The 21190-nt window shown below is 41.1% G+C and overlaps 1 protein-coding gene across 9 annotated transcripts in view; it reads left to right on the top strand.

Annotated features, from left to right (window-relative positions):
• The window catches only part of ERBB4 (erb-b2 receptor tyrosine kinase 4), a 617214-nt gene that overhangs the window by 395449 nt on the left and 200575 nt on the right, over nucleotides 1-21190 (top strand). For all 9 annotated transcript variants that reach the window (XM_071746874.1, XM_071746873.1, XM_071746881.1 and 6 more), the window contains exon 4: nucleotides 13660-13794. In XM_071746874.1, the coding sequence (XP_071602975.1) occupies nucleotides 13660-13794 (135 nt within the window). The remainder of the gene's footprint in view (nucleotides 1-13659; nucleotides 13795-21190) is intronic.

Genomic DNA, 21190 nt, shown 5'->3' with positions numbered 1-21190 from the left:
TGAGCCCCAAAGCCAGGGAGCTGGTACAAGGGGAGATTTTGGATGGGAAGGAGGATATTTTGCTGTAGGATACAGCTATAGCCATGGAAGTTTGTCAGACATGTAGAGGTGGACTGAAAGAGAAGGCCTTCTTTGTTAGGTGACAGCCTTTAAGGAAGTGGGGGGAGGATAGTTTGGGAGCCACCTTATTTTCCTCTCCTGTCACAGTGTCCATGGAATTTCTCTGAGCACCTGCCTGCGTGCTCAGTATGTGGGGAGATTATTTGGGAGACTGGCTAGTAAATTTGACAGGCTTTTAATTTTCTTTATTTTCATTTAAACATTTACATCACATCCCATTACTTTCTCCAGGCTGTAATTAGAAATCCTGTGGAATTAAGAACCATTAAAGTCATTGAGATTCCAGCCTTGGGAATTTGCCCAGAGGCACACAGCTTAGAGGCCTTCACAAAGCTTCACTTTCCTGGAGTCATCTCCCCCTCCCTGTTTCATCTAAGCCTTTGCAAAAAGGAACCATCTTCTCAATTTTGCTAGATAATTGCTCTTGCCAACAAACAGATGTTTTGGAGCTTTGAAGACCAGGAATAGACAGGTATATAACTTCTGCAGTCTTGCACTTAGAGTCTGTGCAATTTGAACAAGAACTTCTGAAGCTCAAGAGAAAGATAAGTTACTAAAGCCAAATAAAGAGTTATAATAATTCAGAAGAATAGATTTTCACCCTATATTTGATTGAATTAATATTCCTGTCCCTTTACCAACATTTATGCAGTTCTGGGGCATAGCAGTCGGTGGACTGAGACAGAAATTATCATTCAGGATATCTCTTTTTATCATTTACTTGTTTTTGCATTCCTAAATCATGTCCAAGATGCATCGACCTTAAAGGCGATGGTTGGAGAAGTCACAAAGCTAACCACAGACAATTTAGGGGCAAAGATTCCACCCTGAACCCTTCCAAGCTGAGCCCTGAGGCCAGGGGAACAGCTGCTTGGTTTCACCCTCAGCAATTCTGTTCACAGGCTGGGGGCTCTTCTTGTGCCCTCCTTCTCTTGCCTAGGGTTATCTGGGAAGCTCTTTGGCAAAAAATTACTGAGAATTGTTCTTAATATAAAGGATAGCAGTTATTGTGACTGAATTGGTGGGTCTGGGCACTTACTCTTTCCTCCTGTTGTCTACATTATTAAAAATGATCTCACTGAAATAAATACCATCAATCATTGCCAGCTGCAGTTTAGCAGGAGTGTAGACAAGGACGAACTGTGTGCTTTTGCTGCCTGCAGACAGGAGCTGTTTGGACTGGTTTCACTGCAGAGCAGTAGAATGCTGGAAGCAAGTCGATCCTTTTTCCAGGAGGCAAGTGTATTCTGCTCCCAAATATGACAAGGAAAGCAACTCTCACTGCTGCCAACGTTGCATGGATGGAGAGCAGAAATGAACTAGGAACTGCCCACCATGGGACAAGCCACTACTGGGAGACAAGAATGCCCTCTGTTAATGGAGGCATAGGCCTCACTAGAGTTTTATTTCCATCTCATTCCATGTCACTTCAGGCCACAATGTCCCCCTTGATCTACTGGCACATATAACTGAGAGCAGTTTGGGTTCAATGCAAGTTGTCTGCTGTGAAAAGAAAGATGTGTTGGGAGAATGTTTGCAACTGTGTTGGTTACAGTCTTTCCAAGGAAGGAAGGAGAGAAAGAGAAAGAGAAAGAGAAAGAGAAAGAGGGAGAGAAAGAGAAAGGGAAAGAGAAAAAGAAAGAGAAAGAGGAAGAGAGAAACAGAAACATGCTTTCACTGTGGCTTTTAAGAAGCTAGATGGGTTTAGATGTGTTTATAGAATTGATGGGAGATGAGAAGTATGTAAGAGTGGGCAGAAGAACTAGAGAACATATGAAAGGAGAGATAATAGTCTTGAAAAAGTGAGAGAACTAACTCCGAATTCTCTCTTTTGCGCAGGACCTTGTCACCAGTTGCTTTGGCTCCTGCTATCCAAAGCAGCTACTTTGGCATGAATTCACATGTGCTCATTTGCCTCACCTAAGCACCTGGTTTGAGTTTAAGGAAATTATCCTGGTTTCTGGATATTTTAACGTAATGGCCACATTTTAATTGTTGCCGCTGTTTCACTGTTACTTTATAACAGATCCAAAGAACATGACCATAATTCAGGTCTAAAAGGATGTGGTCAAACATTATCACAGAAGGCATGTGACTTTTGGGGAGGGAGGACAGTCAGCAGAATCACATCAGCTGCGTTTCCAAAGGGTCAGCAGCATGGACAGATTCCCTGACAACTCATCAGATTTGAAACCTGAATTTAGTGTGCAAGCAAAAGCAAGATGCAGGACTGACAGTGAAAATCTTAGAAATTATAGAAAGGAGAAAAATATGAGTTGGGATACTTGAGGCCAAGGCTTTCTAAAACTCATTAACTCACCTAGAAGGCCTTACTGATTGCTGTAATTAACATACATGCTCCTCAGTTTCTAGACCTTCTTTTGGCTATCTCGCTGTCCCCAGCCACAGCTCTGGGAGGGCAAGCACAATCCAAGGTCCTTACAGCTGGTAGGAGCCAAGGAAGAGTCACTTCACAGTCCTCTGTGGGAGAGGATGATTTTCAGCATGTCATTTGCACAGTTTCAGTACAGGAGAGCTAAGGAGAGGCACAGACACTTCCCACCTCAGACAAATTTCAATTAAAATTCTTCTTCGAAGAGTCGACACCGTATCTCAGGAGAGGTTAACAACATGGCATAGAAATGTGAGAGCACACTTGAACAGATCCCATTTATAAATTTGAAGCTCGGTGGACACAGACTCCTCGTCCAAGCCCAGAAAGATTAGTTGGGTTATGCAATTGCTGGAGCTGGCATAAAACCAGCTGCATGCCAATTACCAGCCCATATGCAAATGCTTGTACTGAAACACAGGATGCAGCTGGACGTGAATCTGGGCATCCTTCCAGGATTATTCCAAGCCACATTATGACAGTTTTGAAAGAGAAGGGCTCCATGGAGCCAGTAATTTTTTACAGCTTTTCAGAAAATGGAGGAAATTACTACTACATCCAGATCTTAACTATTTTTTTCAAAGGGAGAAGGAATTTCTGCATGTTGATGCCAATCAGGATGTACTCAAGGCACTTGTGCTCCAAGACAGAAGGCCATCAGTCTGTTTGCCAAGTGCATGGCCTGAGTGCCAGATGTGCTTGGGGTAGGAAGCAGGCTTCTGGAATTTGTCAGTGACTGTATGAAAAGAATTTAAAAATCTACCACCAGATAATGTCAGAGTTGAAGCTCCTGGGGTTGCTGCAGGAAACCCTCCTGCAATTGGATGTCCTTCTGCCTGCTGATGTTTCTCTTCCTACTGCTGCTTGACTTCTATGTGAAAAGCCTGCTCTGGAAGGGTGAAACAGTGATGGCAGAACATGTTCTGCAGAACATGTTAGGCATTTTTTACTTGCAAGATGCCTCTTATAAAGAAATTATGCCAGGAAAACAGGGACATGATAGTCTCACAGTTACATATCTCAGCAGATGGAAAAGATAAATTGAGAGCTGCCACCAGCAGACATGAAACATTACAGGTTTGATCAAAATATTATATAGCAAAATTCCTGACAAGGAGAAGCATTTAAAATTCTTGTGTGTCTTGGTAACACAAAGCAAATCAGTCAAAGTATGTAGCCTCATCCTAGCTGGAGAAAGGATTTTCTAAACAGTAAAGGGGGGTGGTTGAATAATAAAAAAAATACCTCCGTGCCATTTCTCAAATCTGGCCTAAGAGATCATATGACAGGTATGGTAGTCTTCAGTGGAAAGCTGTTTTTTTTCAAGGGTTCAGTGTGGCTCTTTGGACCTCTTACCTATTAGGTGTCTCTGAGCATCAGCTTTCACTTTTTCTGTCTTGGAATAGAAAGCTGTCTCCACTGCTGTCCCATGGTTCTTCAGACTCGTTTGATTGTTGGCTGCCTGCACTTAAGATCAGGGAAGGAAGGAGGTGGGATGAGTCCCCCTTAGAGCAGTGGGACAGTAAGGTCCCAGTATTGTACACAAGGACTCTGAACAAGCAGAACAGCCCTGGAGGAGGCAAAGAAGGATGGCTAAAGGATCATTCTGCAGTCTAACCCCCAGGAAGTCTTGACTGGTGGTTCCTTGTAGAGTTTGTGGGTCAATCTGTTGCCAATTGAAACATCCTGGAGGCACTGGAAAATAGTTCTGGAAACCACTCATGTTGTGGGGCTGGCAAATAAACATGTTGCCTCTCAGGAGCAGAAACAATTCATCTTGAAAAATGCTTCAATCACAGCAAAAACTCTAGAGAAGCAATAAGAAAAAATGAATGTGAAACCATGATAGTGGGACAGGAAGGGTGGCTTGGTTGGGCATTGCCACTGCACATTTGCAGAGGCCTTATCAGTGTGATGGAAGGAGTTGTTGCAGCTAGAAGGCATGGGTAGCATTAAAAGATGGCAAAAGAAATGGCATTGGCATCTGTACAGTCTTCATTGAACAAATTTGGAGGATGCCTGACACAGAAAGCGGGTGCTGTGTCATGAAAGCCTGCAAGGCAAGTGCTGATGCAGCTGCTTTAGGTTATTACACCAGGTTATATCCCAGGGATGCTTGTGGTTAAAGATGAGCAGGCAGCAGAACTGAATTCCACTACTGGGATATCTGTCAGAGCCTTCAGCTTTCTGAAGCCTGCTGAGATACCAGGGAGGCTTTGTTTGACCTGTTGTGCAGCCAGTGTGCTGCACTTCATCTCCCCTTCTGCACCTCCTCCTGGCTTTCTCCTGAAGGATAAGAGCAGGGCAGATGAGAAATGAATTGGTTTAGATTCAGGAGGTTTTAGTAACTTTTTAATAATCAGATGCCCACATCTGTGCTTCCTTGCTGAGACCCCTACTCAGAAGTATGGGTTTTGGAACAAGTAAAAGGTAAGCACTGCCAAATCACCGTGTGGTATCAGAGGACTCACTGAAGAGGCACTGCAGAAACTGCTCACCTCCCCCTGGTGGCACAGTCACTGGTGCCTGAGGTGCAGGTATCTCCATCAGGTAGTGCTGTGCTGAGTGTTGTCATCACAGATGAGAGCTGGAGGACTTTGGTCAGTATTTTCTGTGATACAATTCAGGTTAGGTAATCTTTGGGAACTTTCAGAGTGGGCCAGTGTTTTGAGCAGGAGGGATTCCAGGTATGTTTTGCAAGCAACAGAGCTCAAGGGGCAGCTAGGGAGTGAGTGCCCAATGGCACCCAAAGTGTTGTATTTGCACTAGGACTCACTATTTCAGCAAGCAAGGGTCCAGAAAGTGCTGGATCATCTCAGCTCACTGTATCTGCTACAGAAACAAGAATAGTGTTTGGCTCACTGCACCTGTATCTAAAGCAAGAACAGTGTTGGCTGATGTTGATGTTGCAACGTGACTCAGTGACAGTGAACAAGGGGGTCTGCACTACCAGGAATGTGAAGTCACAGCTCCTGTGAATGAAATGACTGCTCATAATGACTTAAATTAATACAATTTTCTTTTTGCTAGCAAAAATCAAAAGAGCAAAGGGCAACACTTCTTTCATACTAAAGCTTAATCTTAATGTTCTCTTAATCTTAAATGTCCCCTCTGGGGGACAGCGACAGAAATTCTTTATTTCAAATAGTGTTACTTTTCTTTATACACAAATGTTATGTGCTTTAAATATATGTAATCATCCAGATGTGTTGCTTTGCATCATCAAATGCTTATCAGCAGTGAAAAGTTTAAAATGAAGCGTGCTTTGATAAAACTCTGCTTATGTTGCAAGTACTGTGGTAGTAGATGATTAATTACCAGAGAAGGACAAAATAATTTAGGTTGGAAGGGGTATCTGGAGGTCATCTGATCCAATCTTCTTCTCAGAGCATGGCTAAAATCAGATAAGGAACAAGTTGTTCATTGTTTATGAAAATCTCTAGAGATGGGGATAGCACCACTTCTCTGGTCAGCCTGCTCCTGTGCTTAACCACTCTTGCTGTGGGGAATGTTTTCATCAGTGTTTCCCATGTTGTGTCCATTGCCTTTTGTCCTTTAGCAGTGCACTTCTGCAGAGAGTCTTCCCTATAGCCCTCCCTTAACTAGAGGCAGTAGATGTCCCCCCTCCTCACTCATAATGTCTTCAGCTTAGACAAGCCCAGGTCCTCTCACCTCTCCTGTGACGAGTCCTCCAGCCCCTCACCACCATAGTGGTCCTACCTTGCACTCTCTTGTAGTTTGGCAACAACTGTGTTGCACTGGAGTGCCTAAAATGGACCCAGTGCTTCAGATGCACCTTCCCAAGCTCCCAGTAGATGAGCATCATCACCTTCCTCACTTGCTGTCTCTGCTCCTGCAGCCCAGGGGTGATCACCCTTCATCACTGCATGGGTGCACTTCTGACTCGTGTTCATCTTACCACATACAAGGACCACCAGGCTCTTTTCTACCTCTCTCCCTGATTTGTAGAACCCCCCAGGAAGCCATGAGGATTGTGACAGCGTTATGTTCGTTTTGTTTCTGTTAATCTACCTCTTACTCCCAAAATTACATTAAGAAAGCAGTAGCACTTGGCTGCTAACATCAGGATCAGGATTTGACTGGACAAAGTAGTGAGACAATTAGCACATCCTTTTGAAAATTAATATCCTTTTAACAGAGTCACCAGATTACATGAAAGCTCCTCTCCTGCAAAATCATCAGGGTCAAACAGCTTTCAAAAGCTAGTAATGGGAAAAGCACCAAGCAAATGAGCTGAGTAACACTGTAAATGCCTACAGCTGCTTCTGCAGTTAACATCTGCAAAGCTGCTAAGGCTGGTCAGGCAGCTTTGTGTCTACCCTGCTGGTAAATAACATCAAGAGTATGTTATACTGATAGCAGGGTGTGGTTAACACAGGCAGCATTGGTCTGAATCGGTCCATCTTTTACTTTATCATCAAAGCAGAGGAATTACTAGAGAAGCAGAATTGAGGTGAAGAAGATGATTTAAATGTAAACCTGGGCCTAAACACTTTAGGGAATCAAGATCCAAGCAGGATCAATGCTTGGATCATTGATGTGATCATTGCCAGATGGGTTAAATTGTGCAGCCACTAGGACAAGTCAATCTATCTGGATCATGGAAGGAGACCATTTCCTTTAGCACAAGCCAACTGTGTTGAGTAAAACACATACCAAGGAAAAGATTGTTTCTTGTGAAAAGAATAACATCCTTAATTGAGCTTATACTCAGCTGTTTTCTTCTCTTTAGAATAGGTGTGGGGATTCAGCTGGTTTGACTCTTTTCCATAGTATTTTGGGATACTTTTCTCCGTGCACTGAACCCTCTAGGGACATGTGGCTGCATTTTATGTGTCTGATGGTCTCAGTAATTGCTGAGGGCACAAAGTGAAATTGGGCCCATGAGCCAGACATTAACTTGCACTTCTCTGAGAACAGCATAGTCATGGAACATGTATGTTCCTGCAAAAGGTGGGGATAATTTGCAGTGTTATTTCCTTTTATGAAGTAACTAGTTAAATGATTTGACATATTAATTTTATTAAGTCTGTGAGAAAGAAGAATTTGGGGCATGGACAGACAGAGGAATAATCTGAGGAGCTTCAAATGTCTTCTTTGAGTTGGCTTAATGTGGCTGAACCTGTTCATGAATGAGATGCTCCCTTTGGGGAGATGGCTAAAGACTCGACTAGAGCCTCTTGTTCTTTAATGAAGTAGCTAAATGACTTACAAGGACCTTGTGAGCCCAACTTCACACACATTTGCAGTGAAATGGTGAAAAGATACCCCATCAAACTCAGTGAAAGGTAATCAAATGACTCCATTTTTATTTAAGCAGCAAAATAGGCAGCTAGATTTGTAAGATTTATGCTCTGGTGCTACATTCCAGTGTTCTTAGTTATTGAGCAGTTGGAAGTACAGACCCACAGGCTGCACATAACACTGAATGCTTTTAATAGAAATAAAGAATATCTTGCTGTTACCATCAAGACTTGAAACTGACTTCCAGCTAATGACCCAAATAATCTTTACTTGAAATTGCATAATTGAGATCGAAGGCTGTCTGGGGCTTCTAGCTGGTACACAGATTCCACATCCATGAGCTTTAGAGTATGGTCATTGAGCTGAAATGGAGAAGGTTAAAACTCTCATTTTCATTATCGAGCTCCCCCCACCTCCCAATACAAATGTGACATTTCAATTTTACACAGTCCAACTCTTCTTAAATCATCTGTATAAAAACTTCAGATCTTGATTGATGATGGATGAGCTATTGTCTTCTAAAGCACCCAGTTCTCATTACCCTTTAAGACATAGCTTATTAATAATAGACCTGAAGTGCTTTCCCAGTGGGTCATCAGCAATCAACTGTGCTAAGAGATCAAATGACTTGGTTTGGCATGAGATTTCCAGGCCAAAGCCATTTTCAAATAATGCATTCAGCATCTTGGGTGAAATATGAGAGTGTTTTGAGAGTGATACAGTATCTGACCACAGGTCCTGATCACCAGGGTGCTGGTGATGAATCTGCAGCATTTCAGCATACAAAGATCCTTCAGCTCTAATGGGAACTGAGGTATCATCAACATGCTTTATGTAATACATTTGTGCAGAGCACACATCTTTGTATGGTATGATGTAAGACAAAGCTGTTTCCTGAGCAGACAATCAACTTGAAAGGTATAGGGTATCTTCTGTTGTGCTTTTGAAGTGATTATAGTGGATCTGCCCAACAATTTTTCCTAATTAACTCCTTCCCCTTGTCTGCCCACTTCTAAGCTAGTTCTTTCCCTCTCACTGTGCCTTCTTCCAGTGTATCGTGACATCTGGCTTTGCAGCACCAGAGAAGAGCTTTTAATTTGCAACCTTGAATAGTAATAACAATTTTCTTACCAACTTTATCACAACCAGATTCTGTTGCTAAATAGGTGCCTACAGCCCTCACTGAATACCAACAATCACAAGTTACTTGCACTTCAGGGTATGTTTAGAATATGAATATGTTTTGTCAATTTAATCCACATTAGCAATTAGCAGACTGTGAGGAATTACACTGTATGCAAGAAAAAGTCAGCTGAAGAAAATGCCCTTTTAACAGTTAGGTGAAGAAGAGGTCTCTCCATCTCTGGTCTAAACAGACAGCACACTGCAGAACTAGTGCCCCTTTGCATTATTAATAGGGATATTAAGCTTCTGGTGGCTGGTAACACATTTTCACTGACTTTAGTCAAACTCTTCATTATACTACGAGAGATGTTATTAATTGAGCCCCTTTTTTGAATTAGCATACTAAGTAGAAATTATGTGTGATGTGCCTTGTTCAGTGGTGCCTTATGGAAAGAGTAAGATTCTTGTGTTTCATCATTGCCAGAGACCCCTGTGTTTCCATTCTCCTGTTAGTATTGTAAGTATTGTGTGGCAGGCTACCAAAGTTATGTGGTAATGGTTCTGCTTCATCACTGGGCTAATGGAAGCTAGAAAATAGCAGATATAATGGATAATACATGTCTGATTTAGCTTCCTGAATAAATAACCATTTAATAGAATTTTAATAATATGCAGATAAAAGTTCCCCACAATCGTTTGGCAGCAATAAGCAAAATAATGACAGAAGTCAGTGGTGAATACATTTGCTGATTTATTTTCCTATAACTTTGGTTACAGAATTACTGGCTTTTAAGCTACTTTACTAGTAGCTCTAATAAGGAGGATGATAACATTTTGCATTCTCTTCAGAATCAAGTGGCAAAATACCTCGGGGCCATTCCTTGACTGAGAGCATTGGCTGCAGCCCTGGTGCCAAAATGGGAAATCATGATCCTCTGAAGTGTGGCCAACAATACCTTCCAGGAAGGTATCCAAAATAGCTTGATGCCTTTAGGAACTCTTTTCGCAATGAGAGCCAGTGGGACTTGTCCATCAAAATCCCCTTTTGTAACTCTGTCCCCCAGCACTGTACAAGTCCCAGGGTAATGTTAGCTGCCAGCACAGCACGGTTGGTATTTCAGGCAGCAGGTGATAAAGCCAAGTGCTTTGCCTCCTCTCCCAGGCAGCAGTGTTCTACTGAGACTAACAATTTTCCAGTGTCACGAAAAATTGTTTTAGAAGACAAAAATACTTCCACCAAATGATATTTAGAACACATTCCACTGTGAGCAGTCCTTCTCAGTGCTTCTTCAGCAGGAGCTAGCTTCTTTCTTTACAATAGAAGCCACAGAATTCACCTGGGGATTTGTCATTCTCATTTCTGCTCCTGTCTCAGAGAGAGTTCAATAAAGAGGCATCTCAAGCATTGCATGCAGGAGGAGAAAGCTCTTTTTGCCTGCCTTTCTTTGCTAACTCATCTGCACAGGCAAAGATGCCTGCCTCTCTCCTCCTGTTTATTGTTTAACTTTATCTCTCATTTTCAGTGATGTAAATTAAAATGAGATGACTTTATGATGATGAGTTCATTATACAGTAACTATTTGTATTATATTTGTGCCTTATTTGCTTAACATGTAACAGGGTTTATTAGGTCTTTGCAGGCATAGTTCTTGCTAAGAGAGGGCAAAGAAGTGCAAAATACATTTGAGTTGAAGGCAGTGAAGCCGATGCATCTCTGCTGATTTACACATGCCGAGGATTTGGCATAAAGAAAAGTGGAATAGCAGGTTGGAGTGGGAAGGTAGAAAGGGGATGTATCTGCATCCCACAGAGCAGGAAGAGGCAAGCACAAGTACTATAAAGAAAGTACTAAAATTTAATCTCAGGGTTATTTAATACCTGTAAGAGCCCATCTTTGATATTACTACTCAGGTTTATTAATGTATCGCTGTTACGGTCCAGAGTAACATTAAAATTTATTTTGTTTTGGATCCATGAGAACAAAGTCCAACCATGGGTCAGGTGCAAGCACAAACTTTTATTTGACAATTGGCACAAGCAAATGTCAAGGCAAAAGGGGGAGAGAGGAAAAGGAGAAGATGAGGGGGAGCGAGGGGGGGAAGAGAGAGACAGACAGAGAGAGAGAGGAAGAGAGAAAGACAGAGAGAGAGAGAGAGAGAGAGAAAGAAAGAAAGAGAGGGAGAGCCAGAGTCATCACCAGGAGGGGTCCAGCTGCCCAGCAAGTGTCTTCAAGATAGTGCTGACCCTGCACAGGGTCCGATGCGAGATGGCAGTGGGTCAAGAGACGACCAAACAGCCACAGCAGGGACAGCCGTGTATACCCCTGAGTTCAGCTGTCACTCAGCTGCTGCAGAAGCCAGGTTCATCAGCATCAGCACAATCCAGGTGTTTTCCTTACCTCATCCAGAGCCACTGCGGACAGATTTGCCTAGAGGGAATTTCCATCTTCACACAGCCATCAGGTCTCGGCTCTTTCCAGGCATCACCCCCTGCTCTGCTCCAGCCACCTCAGCCATCAGCATCAGTACAATGAAGGTGGCTTCCTCCACCCTGGCCAGGGCAATTGTGCCTGGAGGGATGTCCCAGCATGGAAGTCTGACCCTCGGAAAAGGGGAGAAGTCTCCAGCCAGCCATTAGTTCTGATCTCTTCCCAAATTCCGATCAGTGAGATCAGCAGACTCTCACCACCACCCTATGAATAGACTTGTAAACTTTAATCCTCTCACCTGTGACTAATGGGAGCCTGCAGGGCAAGTAAAGACACTGCACCATGGTTTGGGGGAAGGGCAGCAAGTGTGACATTTATTATTCAGCAGTGAAGGAAGTCAGAACATTTTCCATGTTTGCTTTCAGTAAAGCACAAGAAAAGCTGTCAGCTCTCCTTATGGTACAGAGGGGACTCTTTCTGGTTACTTTTAGACTGAAAAAAGTCTTTCTCCACAAACCGACACTATTACAACTATTTTTAGGGAGAGATGCTGCCTGCATCAAAGTTCCTAGAGGAAAAAGAATTTTATGGATACTGTCATGAGTGAACGTTCTAAAAAACAGAATTTACACTAGTGGCAGGTATTTAGATGTACCAGCTGGTAGTGACATTATTTGTGTAAGTGTTTAAGGAGCTATGGATGTAGGTAGATTTTAGTTTTTTGTGGTTTGCTAGATGTTATTTTTAATAAAAATCTGCACCATAATTGAGTAGGTAAGCCTGTATAGGGAACACAGAGAAATCATCCTTAATCATGTTTTCAAACATTCTTCCAAGTCCCACTTTTTCCACAGAGCAGAATTGCTAGCAGATGCTGTATTGCTTTTTTGAGGGATCATCATAATATCATACAGACAGATCATTGCTGTATCTCTAATCTGGAATCTTTTCTGTATAAGATTATGATTATTGTTTTCATTTTTAAGTCCCTTTTTTAATGAAAAGCCAAGCCTTTAAACCAGAGGTTTCTAAGAAATAGTAATACCCTGAACTGACTAATATGTGGAAAGATGTATTTACAGACAATCCTTTATTTAATACATTCGTTACTTGTGGGCCACCTCCACTAAATGCTGTGGCCTGTAAACACCAATATTTTTTTTTAAATAAGCTGTTAATTCCTTCCTTCTTGTTTGTCAGCATTAGCATTCCCATTACAGCTTTTAAAGGTTTTCTTACCAAATGAGGACTGTCAGGTGACCTTAATAATTGCTGCCATAGTTAAGATTCACTCTTAATGTGTCCATGAGGAGCGTGCCACTCCTGGGAATATAGCACTGCTTCATATCATTCTAAGGTGCCATTTAGTTACTAACCCTCAGCATTACTTTGCTGAGGGTGGAACCTCTGACATTAAGCAGTGCAGGAGGTTTTAGCTTCATAGCTTCTGTTAACTTTAATGGATGTCACATGGATTGTCCAGTGCTTTGGAAATAGAAAAGCCAGGTTAAGAAGAGAAATTTTGAATTTCAGCAAGATCTTAGTAAAGGAAAAATAGATATTTCTCCAGAGGAAATCCTGATGCTACAATCAACAACTGCGTGATCGTTTTCATGTTGAGACTTGAAAACTCCAGTCTTTGGAGATAGGGGAACAAGCCATTTTTTTAAACCAACTGGTATAAACATGAACGTTCTTTTTAAAAAAAACAATCCCTTTCATCTGCTCAGAAACCATCTCCCTTTGACACAAAGCTTCCAGTAAGACATGTCAGCAATGGCTTGGGATCATAGATACTGAGTATTTGAGTATTTTGGATCATGGTATTACAGCAGCACAGTCTGATCAGTAAATATGCTTCTTCCAGGCATTGTGATGACTGGAGCCTTCTCACATACTGTGGGCTCAGAAAATTCCTGCCCCAGCAGAACACATTAGTTTATTGTATGGTTTAAGTCTTCATATGTATTAATGAAATACAGCACAGTGTGATTGGTTGCTTGTGTTTTTAAAGTCAGTTAAATCTTCAAAGTTATTTTACCCACAAATAGCAGAACTGTTCTATACTTGATCACACTGAACAACAGGCAAACCCAGTAAGTCATTAGCAGCTGTGTGGCTCTCTTTATCATGTTTCTTCTGCATATAAATGAACAATTCCTGTTTACAAATACTATAAGCTACTTGTCCTCCAGTGCTCAGAGTACTGAGAATACAGTGAGAAGTTTTTTCATTTAAAATTTATGCCCTCTCTTTCCAGTACGCAGAGCAGCAATAGACTTAATCTGTCTGAAGTTTTACAAATCTCTTGTTTTGTTCTTTTATGCAGAAATACTGAATGGAGGGGTGTATGTTGGCCAGAACAAATTTCTTTGCTTCGCAGACACCATTCATTGGCAGGATATTGTGCGTAACCCCTGGGCCTCCAACTTCACTTTGGTTCCAACCAATGGCAGCTCAGGATGTAAGTACCAGTTTTATTCTTGTCATCCACTCAGAACAAAGCAGTATAAATATGACCACAAGTTTTCCCTGATCCTATGTTACAGATAATTGTATTTTTTAAATTTTCCTGCATTCTTCAAAGTCTGTAAGCTGCTTGTGGGGACACTCAGTCTAATCTTAAAACACTTTTGAGAGTATTTGTGAACATCAGACATATTCTGATTTTTTTTTCATCTGTTTTCTCTGTGTGTATTATTTTTTTTTTCTGTTTATTGCTGAAGCCACTGTGCTGCTGTGGAAGCACAGAAGTTATTGTTTGTTTTGCTTTTGTTCCCGCTGATGAGTCTAGTCCTTGAGTCACAATAGGCTGTCTATGGCATCATAATTAGCTGCTGGAGTAATTACGTTACAAACTCAAGGATATTCTGACTTTAGATGAGAAATAAACCTCTAAGAAATACTTATCCCATAGTCTTGTGTATATCTGTGAAGAAAGAATTTGCAGAGGATGGGGTGGTCTTCACAATATAGCGAATATTTCTCTCTTTTTAATATGTTCTATTTTAATGGTCTCTATTTTAAACTTGTAGTATCTGTGTACTTTGATTAATTTTTTTGATCCATTTTTCTATGTCTTTACCCTAGAGCTATTTACCTTCAGTATTATTTTGATGACTCTTGCAGCAATAATGAATTCCAGTGAATGGTAGTGACAATGATACAAAAGTGTTTAGATAAAACATTCCATAATATAATAATGTGCATTCAAAAAGAGTAGCATGCTATTAAACAGTACCCTCAGGATGTATCAGCATTGAAATTCTGGGACAGGTTGGGAAGAATTTTTTAACTGATGTCAGGAGTGACACCATAGCAGACATAGCATTCAGAACATCAGATGGACATAGGACGTTCTGGATCCCTTATCAAATCCCATGGTGCCCCTCCAGGATCTATGATTGATTCATTGCCTCTTTAGCTTCCAATGCAGCCAAGAAACAACTTCAGTTCTTCAGGTCTATTTTAGGAGTTCTGACAACAAATTAGACTCCAGGCAAAAACCATTTGACGAGGCCTCATGATTTCTAAGCAGCAATTTGTTTTTAACCAAGTGCTTTGTGGTATGATAGATTTTCCATAATGTGACTTGCTTTGGTGTGTGGCACCTGCTACCTTCAGAACCAGAGCACAGCTACTTGAGATACAGATTGCTCCAGAGCCCTGCCAAACTCCACTGCTTCTCCATCTCCCAGCACCACAGCTGAGGATCATCTCTTCTGCCTCTGGCTGGAAACATGACAGAGCTGTAATGCAGCCAGCTATCATAGCTGCATATTAAAAAAACCTCACCACTGGTGATGATCAGTTCTAAGCAGAACTGATAAATCTTTTGAAGGCTAAGGAATGTCTGTATCCTTTTATGAGCCATTACTTCAACAAGAAAAAGACTTGGTTGTTACTCTGTTTTTTTCTGTTTGCTTTTTTTTTTTTTTTCTTCTTAAACTGTTACCAGTTCTTCAAGACAAATGCCTCTGCAGCACCAGGGAACTTAGGTCTTTTAAAAACACAATCAACATCAGTACTATTTTTTTAGCTAATGCAATTTTACTGGTAACTCCAGAGTGATGGGAGCAAAATCAGGGCTGAGTACTTCTGGAATCACACCCTGAGACTCATAAAAGCAAATATTATCTCATTCTTTTGAATGTGTATGCCTAAGTTGAGTTTTCTTAAAACATTTTTTCATTCCTTTTGAGTTGTTTTGAAACATAAGGTAGGAACAGTTTGTGCTTTGCCATTTGTGCTCGATGAACCTGATAAACAGCATTCTTTCAATGATGACTGAGGGCTGTGTGATAAGGTAGCTTCATTAAGATAGCCATCCAAATTTTAGTTTCTTTTTACTTACTTGGGACAGAGCAGAGCTCAGTTAGAATATATTTAATTTACTAAACATAAGTCTCCACCTCCAAAAACCTGGATTCCATCTCAGTACTATTCATGACTCTTGTGAAATTTGATTAAATTAGCTAATCCAAACCATTTCTGTCTTTAAAACTTACATAGCTGAAAACCTAAATGTCATTAAACAGAAAGCCAACAAATAGCTAAAACAGTTTAACAAATGTGTTAAGGCTTTGGAGAACAAAAATCACCATCATGGTCCAGAAATCACAATTTGAAATAACCTAAAATTAAAAAGCTCTCTGTTTGTGCATGTATTAGACACACATGCACACACATAGATGTGTATGTGTGTGTATATATATATAAATCCCTCAAATGAAATGATTCAACTATGAAACTTCAATATTACCTGTCAAGAGGTAAGGGAAAGGGAATATGCTACAATGGTAGTTTACAAAAGAATTAAGGTAATTTATTTGCATTGGTGCAGAAAAGACTTAAAGAAATGAACATGGAATGATAGCCCTAGAATGGAAATCAGTATAGATTATCAATAAATAAGGTGTATACTTCTCAAATTTGGTTCACATGTCACTTTTCATAATTTGCTAGGCATGGTGGGTGACTGCTGAGCCCAGCATTGCTGTTTTCCCTCTGCTGCAAATAATACTCAGTGGATTACAAAGCCTCTGGTGCTTTTCTGCATGTGCTGTGTATCATGCTTTTTTGGACCCATTTGTGTCTGTATTTACTTGTTATTTTACATGACTCCATTAAATTGCCTGAAGTCACAGAAGCCTCCTTATGAAATCCAAGTCTTGGCTAAGTCCATTGCAGCTGCCGTGTTGCTTGGCATTCCTGAGAATATCGTAAGTGCAGGAGATGCCAAGGAAAACTCTCTGGGACTTTTCACATCAGAATATTTTGAAAAGAATGAGTGGGGTTTACTGCTAATTTGAAAGCCTTTGCAGGACAGGGAAGTGTTAGAGAGGCTGTATCAATATGGGAGTATAAACCAACCAAACCCTCTGTGTCAAGCTCAACAAAGTCCCTTCTATCAGTAGTTTAGCTAAGTCTGGATAAACATGAACATGTGAGAGCTGGGTACCTTCATCACCTGTGTGCCATGCTTAGCTGGGCTTATCTGTAGCACTGGAGGGTGGCTTGTGCTCTGGGCATTGTCAGGGCTCTTTCATCATGACCACCTCTGTAGTGCTCCCTGGCAGAGATTATTTTGGGGACAAAAGGCTCTGAACAGCCATGAGTGTCAGAATGAGACACCTCATAAATCCAGCGGGTCCTAAAGCAGCTTGGTGTTTTGGCATTGCTGCTGTTGTTTCCACCTACCAGTAGCAGACGTGAAATCACCCCCAAGGTGCCTAGATGTCCAAAAGAACAAGGACTCACCTTCAGGGAAGAGCCCAATGAACAGGACTTACTGTGTCCTTGCAATGCCAGCTGGACACCAGCAGGTTGGTACAGCAGCACTGGGAGCGTCTGTGCGTGTTCAGGGCTCAGCCATGTCCCTTTCTCATCTTCCCCCATGAGGGAGCACACTGCAAGCTCTTGGTGCTGCTCTCTTCCATCCAGACAGAAGAGCTGATAATGGTCCCAATTCAGGGATAATTTCACTTGCAACCCGCCCTGCTGGGCCAAGGCAATCAGCAGAGGAAGACAAAAGGGTGGAGGGAAATGAAGATGCTTTGAAATAAAATCAGTCTCCTGCCTCTGTGCTTGTTTCATACCTTGGATCTGCCAGCTCTGGCAATTCTCTTCATTTACATCAGAGCTAGACAGAAAAGAATATGGCCAGTGAACTCTGGGAATAGATCTTTTCTGATGCCCTTCTTTGCAGGCTTTCATTATTACAGCAGTTTTAAGAAGTCAGTTGAAAATGCTGTAACATCCTCAGCACTACGATGGAAATACTGCAGACATATGAACTCTAAGTGCTGCTTCTCCTTTTTGTATTTGTTAGCCTGAAATGCATTCTGCCCATTGTTTCATGTTCTGATCAAATGCAGTAGAGCTCATGTTATAGGCCTTTGAGTTTTACAGTCTTACTGTTGAGATGAATACAGCCAGTGGCTGCCCGGCCCAGAGCTCAGCACACACCACTGAATTAAAATAAATAAATGTTATACCAGGGGCCATGTATATACTTCAGCTCTCTGAGGACAGATATCTCTGTGCCTGGCACTTTGACTCATATGCTGAAACATTACTAGTATTTGCTCTTCCCATACTCATCTTGTATCTGAGTCTTTGAAACTTAATTGCAGTTTGAAAGCATCCTTCTCTTCCCTTTACCTGAAATCAACACTTTCAGCCTGTTTTTTTGGTTTTTTTTAATGCTGGAGATGTTGCAGTGGGAATCTTGAAAGTTCTTAACGGTCTAAGGAACAAAATTTCCGCTTTAGATACATGTTATTGAATTTGTTTCAGCACTGCTGAAAATCATTTTTCTCTCCTTCCAAAAATAAACCATGAATTCAATCGTTAGCCATGCACAGTAAAGCCACGCTTTGTAAGAGCATATTCCCCTTTCACCACATCTACTTGTTGGATTTAGTCCTTTAACAGAAGAGCTGGAGATGTATCCTGCAGAGCTAGAAACCTGAGGTGAAGTTCCAAGCAGTGGTGCAAGAAATAAAGAAGGAAGGATTAGACTTCTTGTGTAAAATTACTTCAGACTGGCAGATGAATCCTCTCTGACTGGCTTTAAGGAAAGTGCGGTGGAAATTCAGGTGCTTTGATCTGTGTCCTCAGTGTCCTCCTTGGTCTGGCAGTTAGCAGAAACTGGACTCAAGTCCCGTTGCGCCAGGTTCGCTCTTTTGCAGGATTTGACAGGGACTGCAGCATTAAATCAGAATTTTCAGTGGAGCTTTTCTCAGAGGTTTTGTTAATCATAAAAGCCTGAAGGGTATGAATTATTTCATTGAGGTTGCTTACATAGTAATGTAGTAACACACATTCAAATAAATCAGTAATGTATTTTAAAATGCTGAAACCATAGGATGCATGTCCATGATAGAGCAGGTAACTGGGTAATAAAGATTAAAAGATTAGTTTCTGTTTTCCAGCTTATAAATAAAAATAAAAAAGTGGAATTTTTGGCAAGATATTTTTTTAAAGCAAAACAACTTTAGTTACTAGCTTTTCATACCATAGTACTCTTCTGACACTGCTTTGTTTCTTGTGCCCGGTAATGTAAAAACTCCCAGTTTCTGAGTTGGACAGAAGCACTTTAATATTGTTAGGTGATGCATAGAAAGAAAAGCCTTGGTCTTTAGCTGTGTACCTCTGATTCAGTAAATCCCATTCAAGGGAAACATTGTTTTAAAATGTCTCTCTCTTTTTTTACCTATTGAGTCACGGATTTTTTTCAAGGGCAAAAGAAGTCTTGAAACTGCATTAGCTCTGATTTCCTTTATGTGGAGCCCTGAAGTGCCATGCACTTGCCTGGTGCCTTTCCTAACCACATCCCTGATTCCAGCCCAGCTTTGGGTTTCAGAAGCAGCCCCAGGCCTGGCTCAGCTGGATCTGGGGGCCAGGGCTGTGCTTTGGTCCTGTGTGCACTCTCCTGGCACTGCTCTGAAGCACTGCCCAAGTGCAGCTCTCCCTCAAGAAGCTGGTTACCCCCCTAATATTAAGAGATATAACATTAGGTGCCTTTATATGTAATTCAAACACAGTTTTAAATTGCAGATGATGTTGCTTCTTGCACCTTTTGCAGCTAGCTCAAAGAGCCCTCTAGTAGCAAGCATTTTCTCCCTGCAGAAAAGGTGTGTACCATGTAATGAGCTCACCTCTTGGTCACTTTTTCATAAGCTAAACAGATAAAGGGTCTCACATCTCTCATAGTGTGGAACTTGTTAGGAATAGTGTTGTTTGCCCATCAATACAGAATATTTTTCTGTATTTTTCTGTTCTTTTAGAAGGTGGAAACCCAAATGTTTTATTACAGATTTAGCTAATATAACAAAAATGTATCCTTTGTTTCAGCTTCACATGAGGAACATGGTATTCAGGCAGCTCTGACATCTGTGTAATTTAGAGACTCTTTATATTCCGGAAAATGTACCCTTCATGCTTTTATGCCAAAGTGTGCAATCTTACATTGGGCTGTATGAAAGGCATTTGGTGTGAGGGACTCCATCTTACCTGCTAGACTCTCTAATACTAACTGCTCCTCACTGTAATTTGTTGGGATTACAGTTTTCCTGTCACCAATAAGTTTTATTGCCGTGGTCTTTTAATAATTTCTAAGCCTTTGGCTGGAATATTAAAAAGCATCAGACCTGCAGTGATCCCCAGGGAACCACACCCCAATTGTATTATAATTGCTTCTTACAGCTACTTTCAGAGAGCCCCAGTTAGCTGGCTCTTAATGCATTTTTCATATGTTTTATTAATATTGAAACCCAGAGACAAATCTAATTAAATGTTTACCATTTAGCCAGTGCTTTGCAGTTTAATTAAGGGAGCAGGGGATGGACTAGCCAGCTGCACAGGTGCTTATGAAGCCAGTTCTCTGTTCCCCTGGTGCAGACAATCCCAGCTGTGGTTGACAGTGTCTGGGTACAGGTGTATTTGGAAGCACTGTAGCTCAGTTTGACATGTTTGTCTCTCTACAGTATGTATTGGGTTGGTGTTAGTCAATTCTGGCTCTGACTTCTGGTTTTTGATTGGGTTTTTGTTTGGTTATTTTCCTTTCTTCATTTTCCCTGTCACATTCTCTTTGTGAATTGCTTTATTTAGCTTAACCTGCTGCTACCCCACCAGCCCTGGTCACTGAGACTTTGCTGGACCATGTTCTACTGCAAGCTTTCCACATGCTAGCAAGAGGAGTAATAGTAATACAGTTTCTAAAATGATAATTCTTTAAAATATTGCAGAAATGGGGACAATTTGGTAGAAATGCCTCTTCATGTCAGATTAGTTTAAGGCTGAAATCTCCTAACTTTTTTTTCAGTTGGTATAGTAGAAAATCAGCCATGTGGATACATGCACATCTCCTTCAGCATAAATAGTACATTCTTGTACTGTGTTTCACAAAACTAAAAAGTTAATACTTGCATGGGACTTTGTGTAAGTGATAAGCCTTCTTCTGCACCAGATATTACAGTCTGTGTTTGGAGCTGCTGATAATGTACACAGGTAAATTTGTGTACAGGCATTTGTTGCAGCTACAGAATGAGGTCTGACAGGTAGCCAGCCCATTAATTTAGTGTTCAGTTGTGGCCTTGTAATTCTTCACAGAACACAGTAGCTTTTTTTTTTTTTTTTTGCACCAGTAGTCACAGTATTAGAAAAGGATCATTTTTTCACATAGTGACTTATCTGGAGATTTATACTCAGGTCAAGCCATTGGGTTTTTAATTCTGAAGGAACTATGTGCTAGTTACAAACAATAGGGGTTCCTCAGATCCTTGCTATCTCTCCCACAAGTCTCACACTTCCAACAGTTCTCAGTTACACTATGGCTAAATTGTATAAAATACTAC

The sequence above is a fragment of the Heliangelus exortis genome, chromosome 6 (assembly GCF_036169615.1).
Source record: "Heliangelus exortis chromosome 6, bHelExo1.hap1, whole genome shotgun sequence".
NCBI classification, from domain to species: domain Eukaryota; kingdom Metazoa; phylum Chordata; class Aves; order Apodiformes; family Trochilidae; genus Heliangelus; species Heliangelus exortis.
The sequence above is the reverse complement of the archived record's forward strand: the minus strand, read 5'-3'. Positions and strand labels throughout refer to the sequence as shown.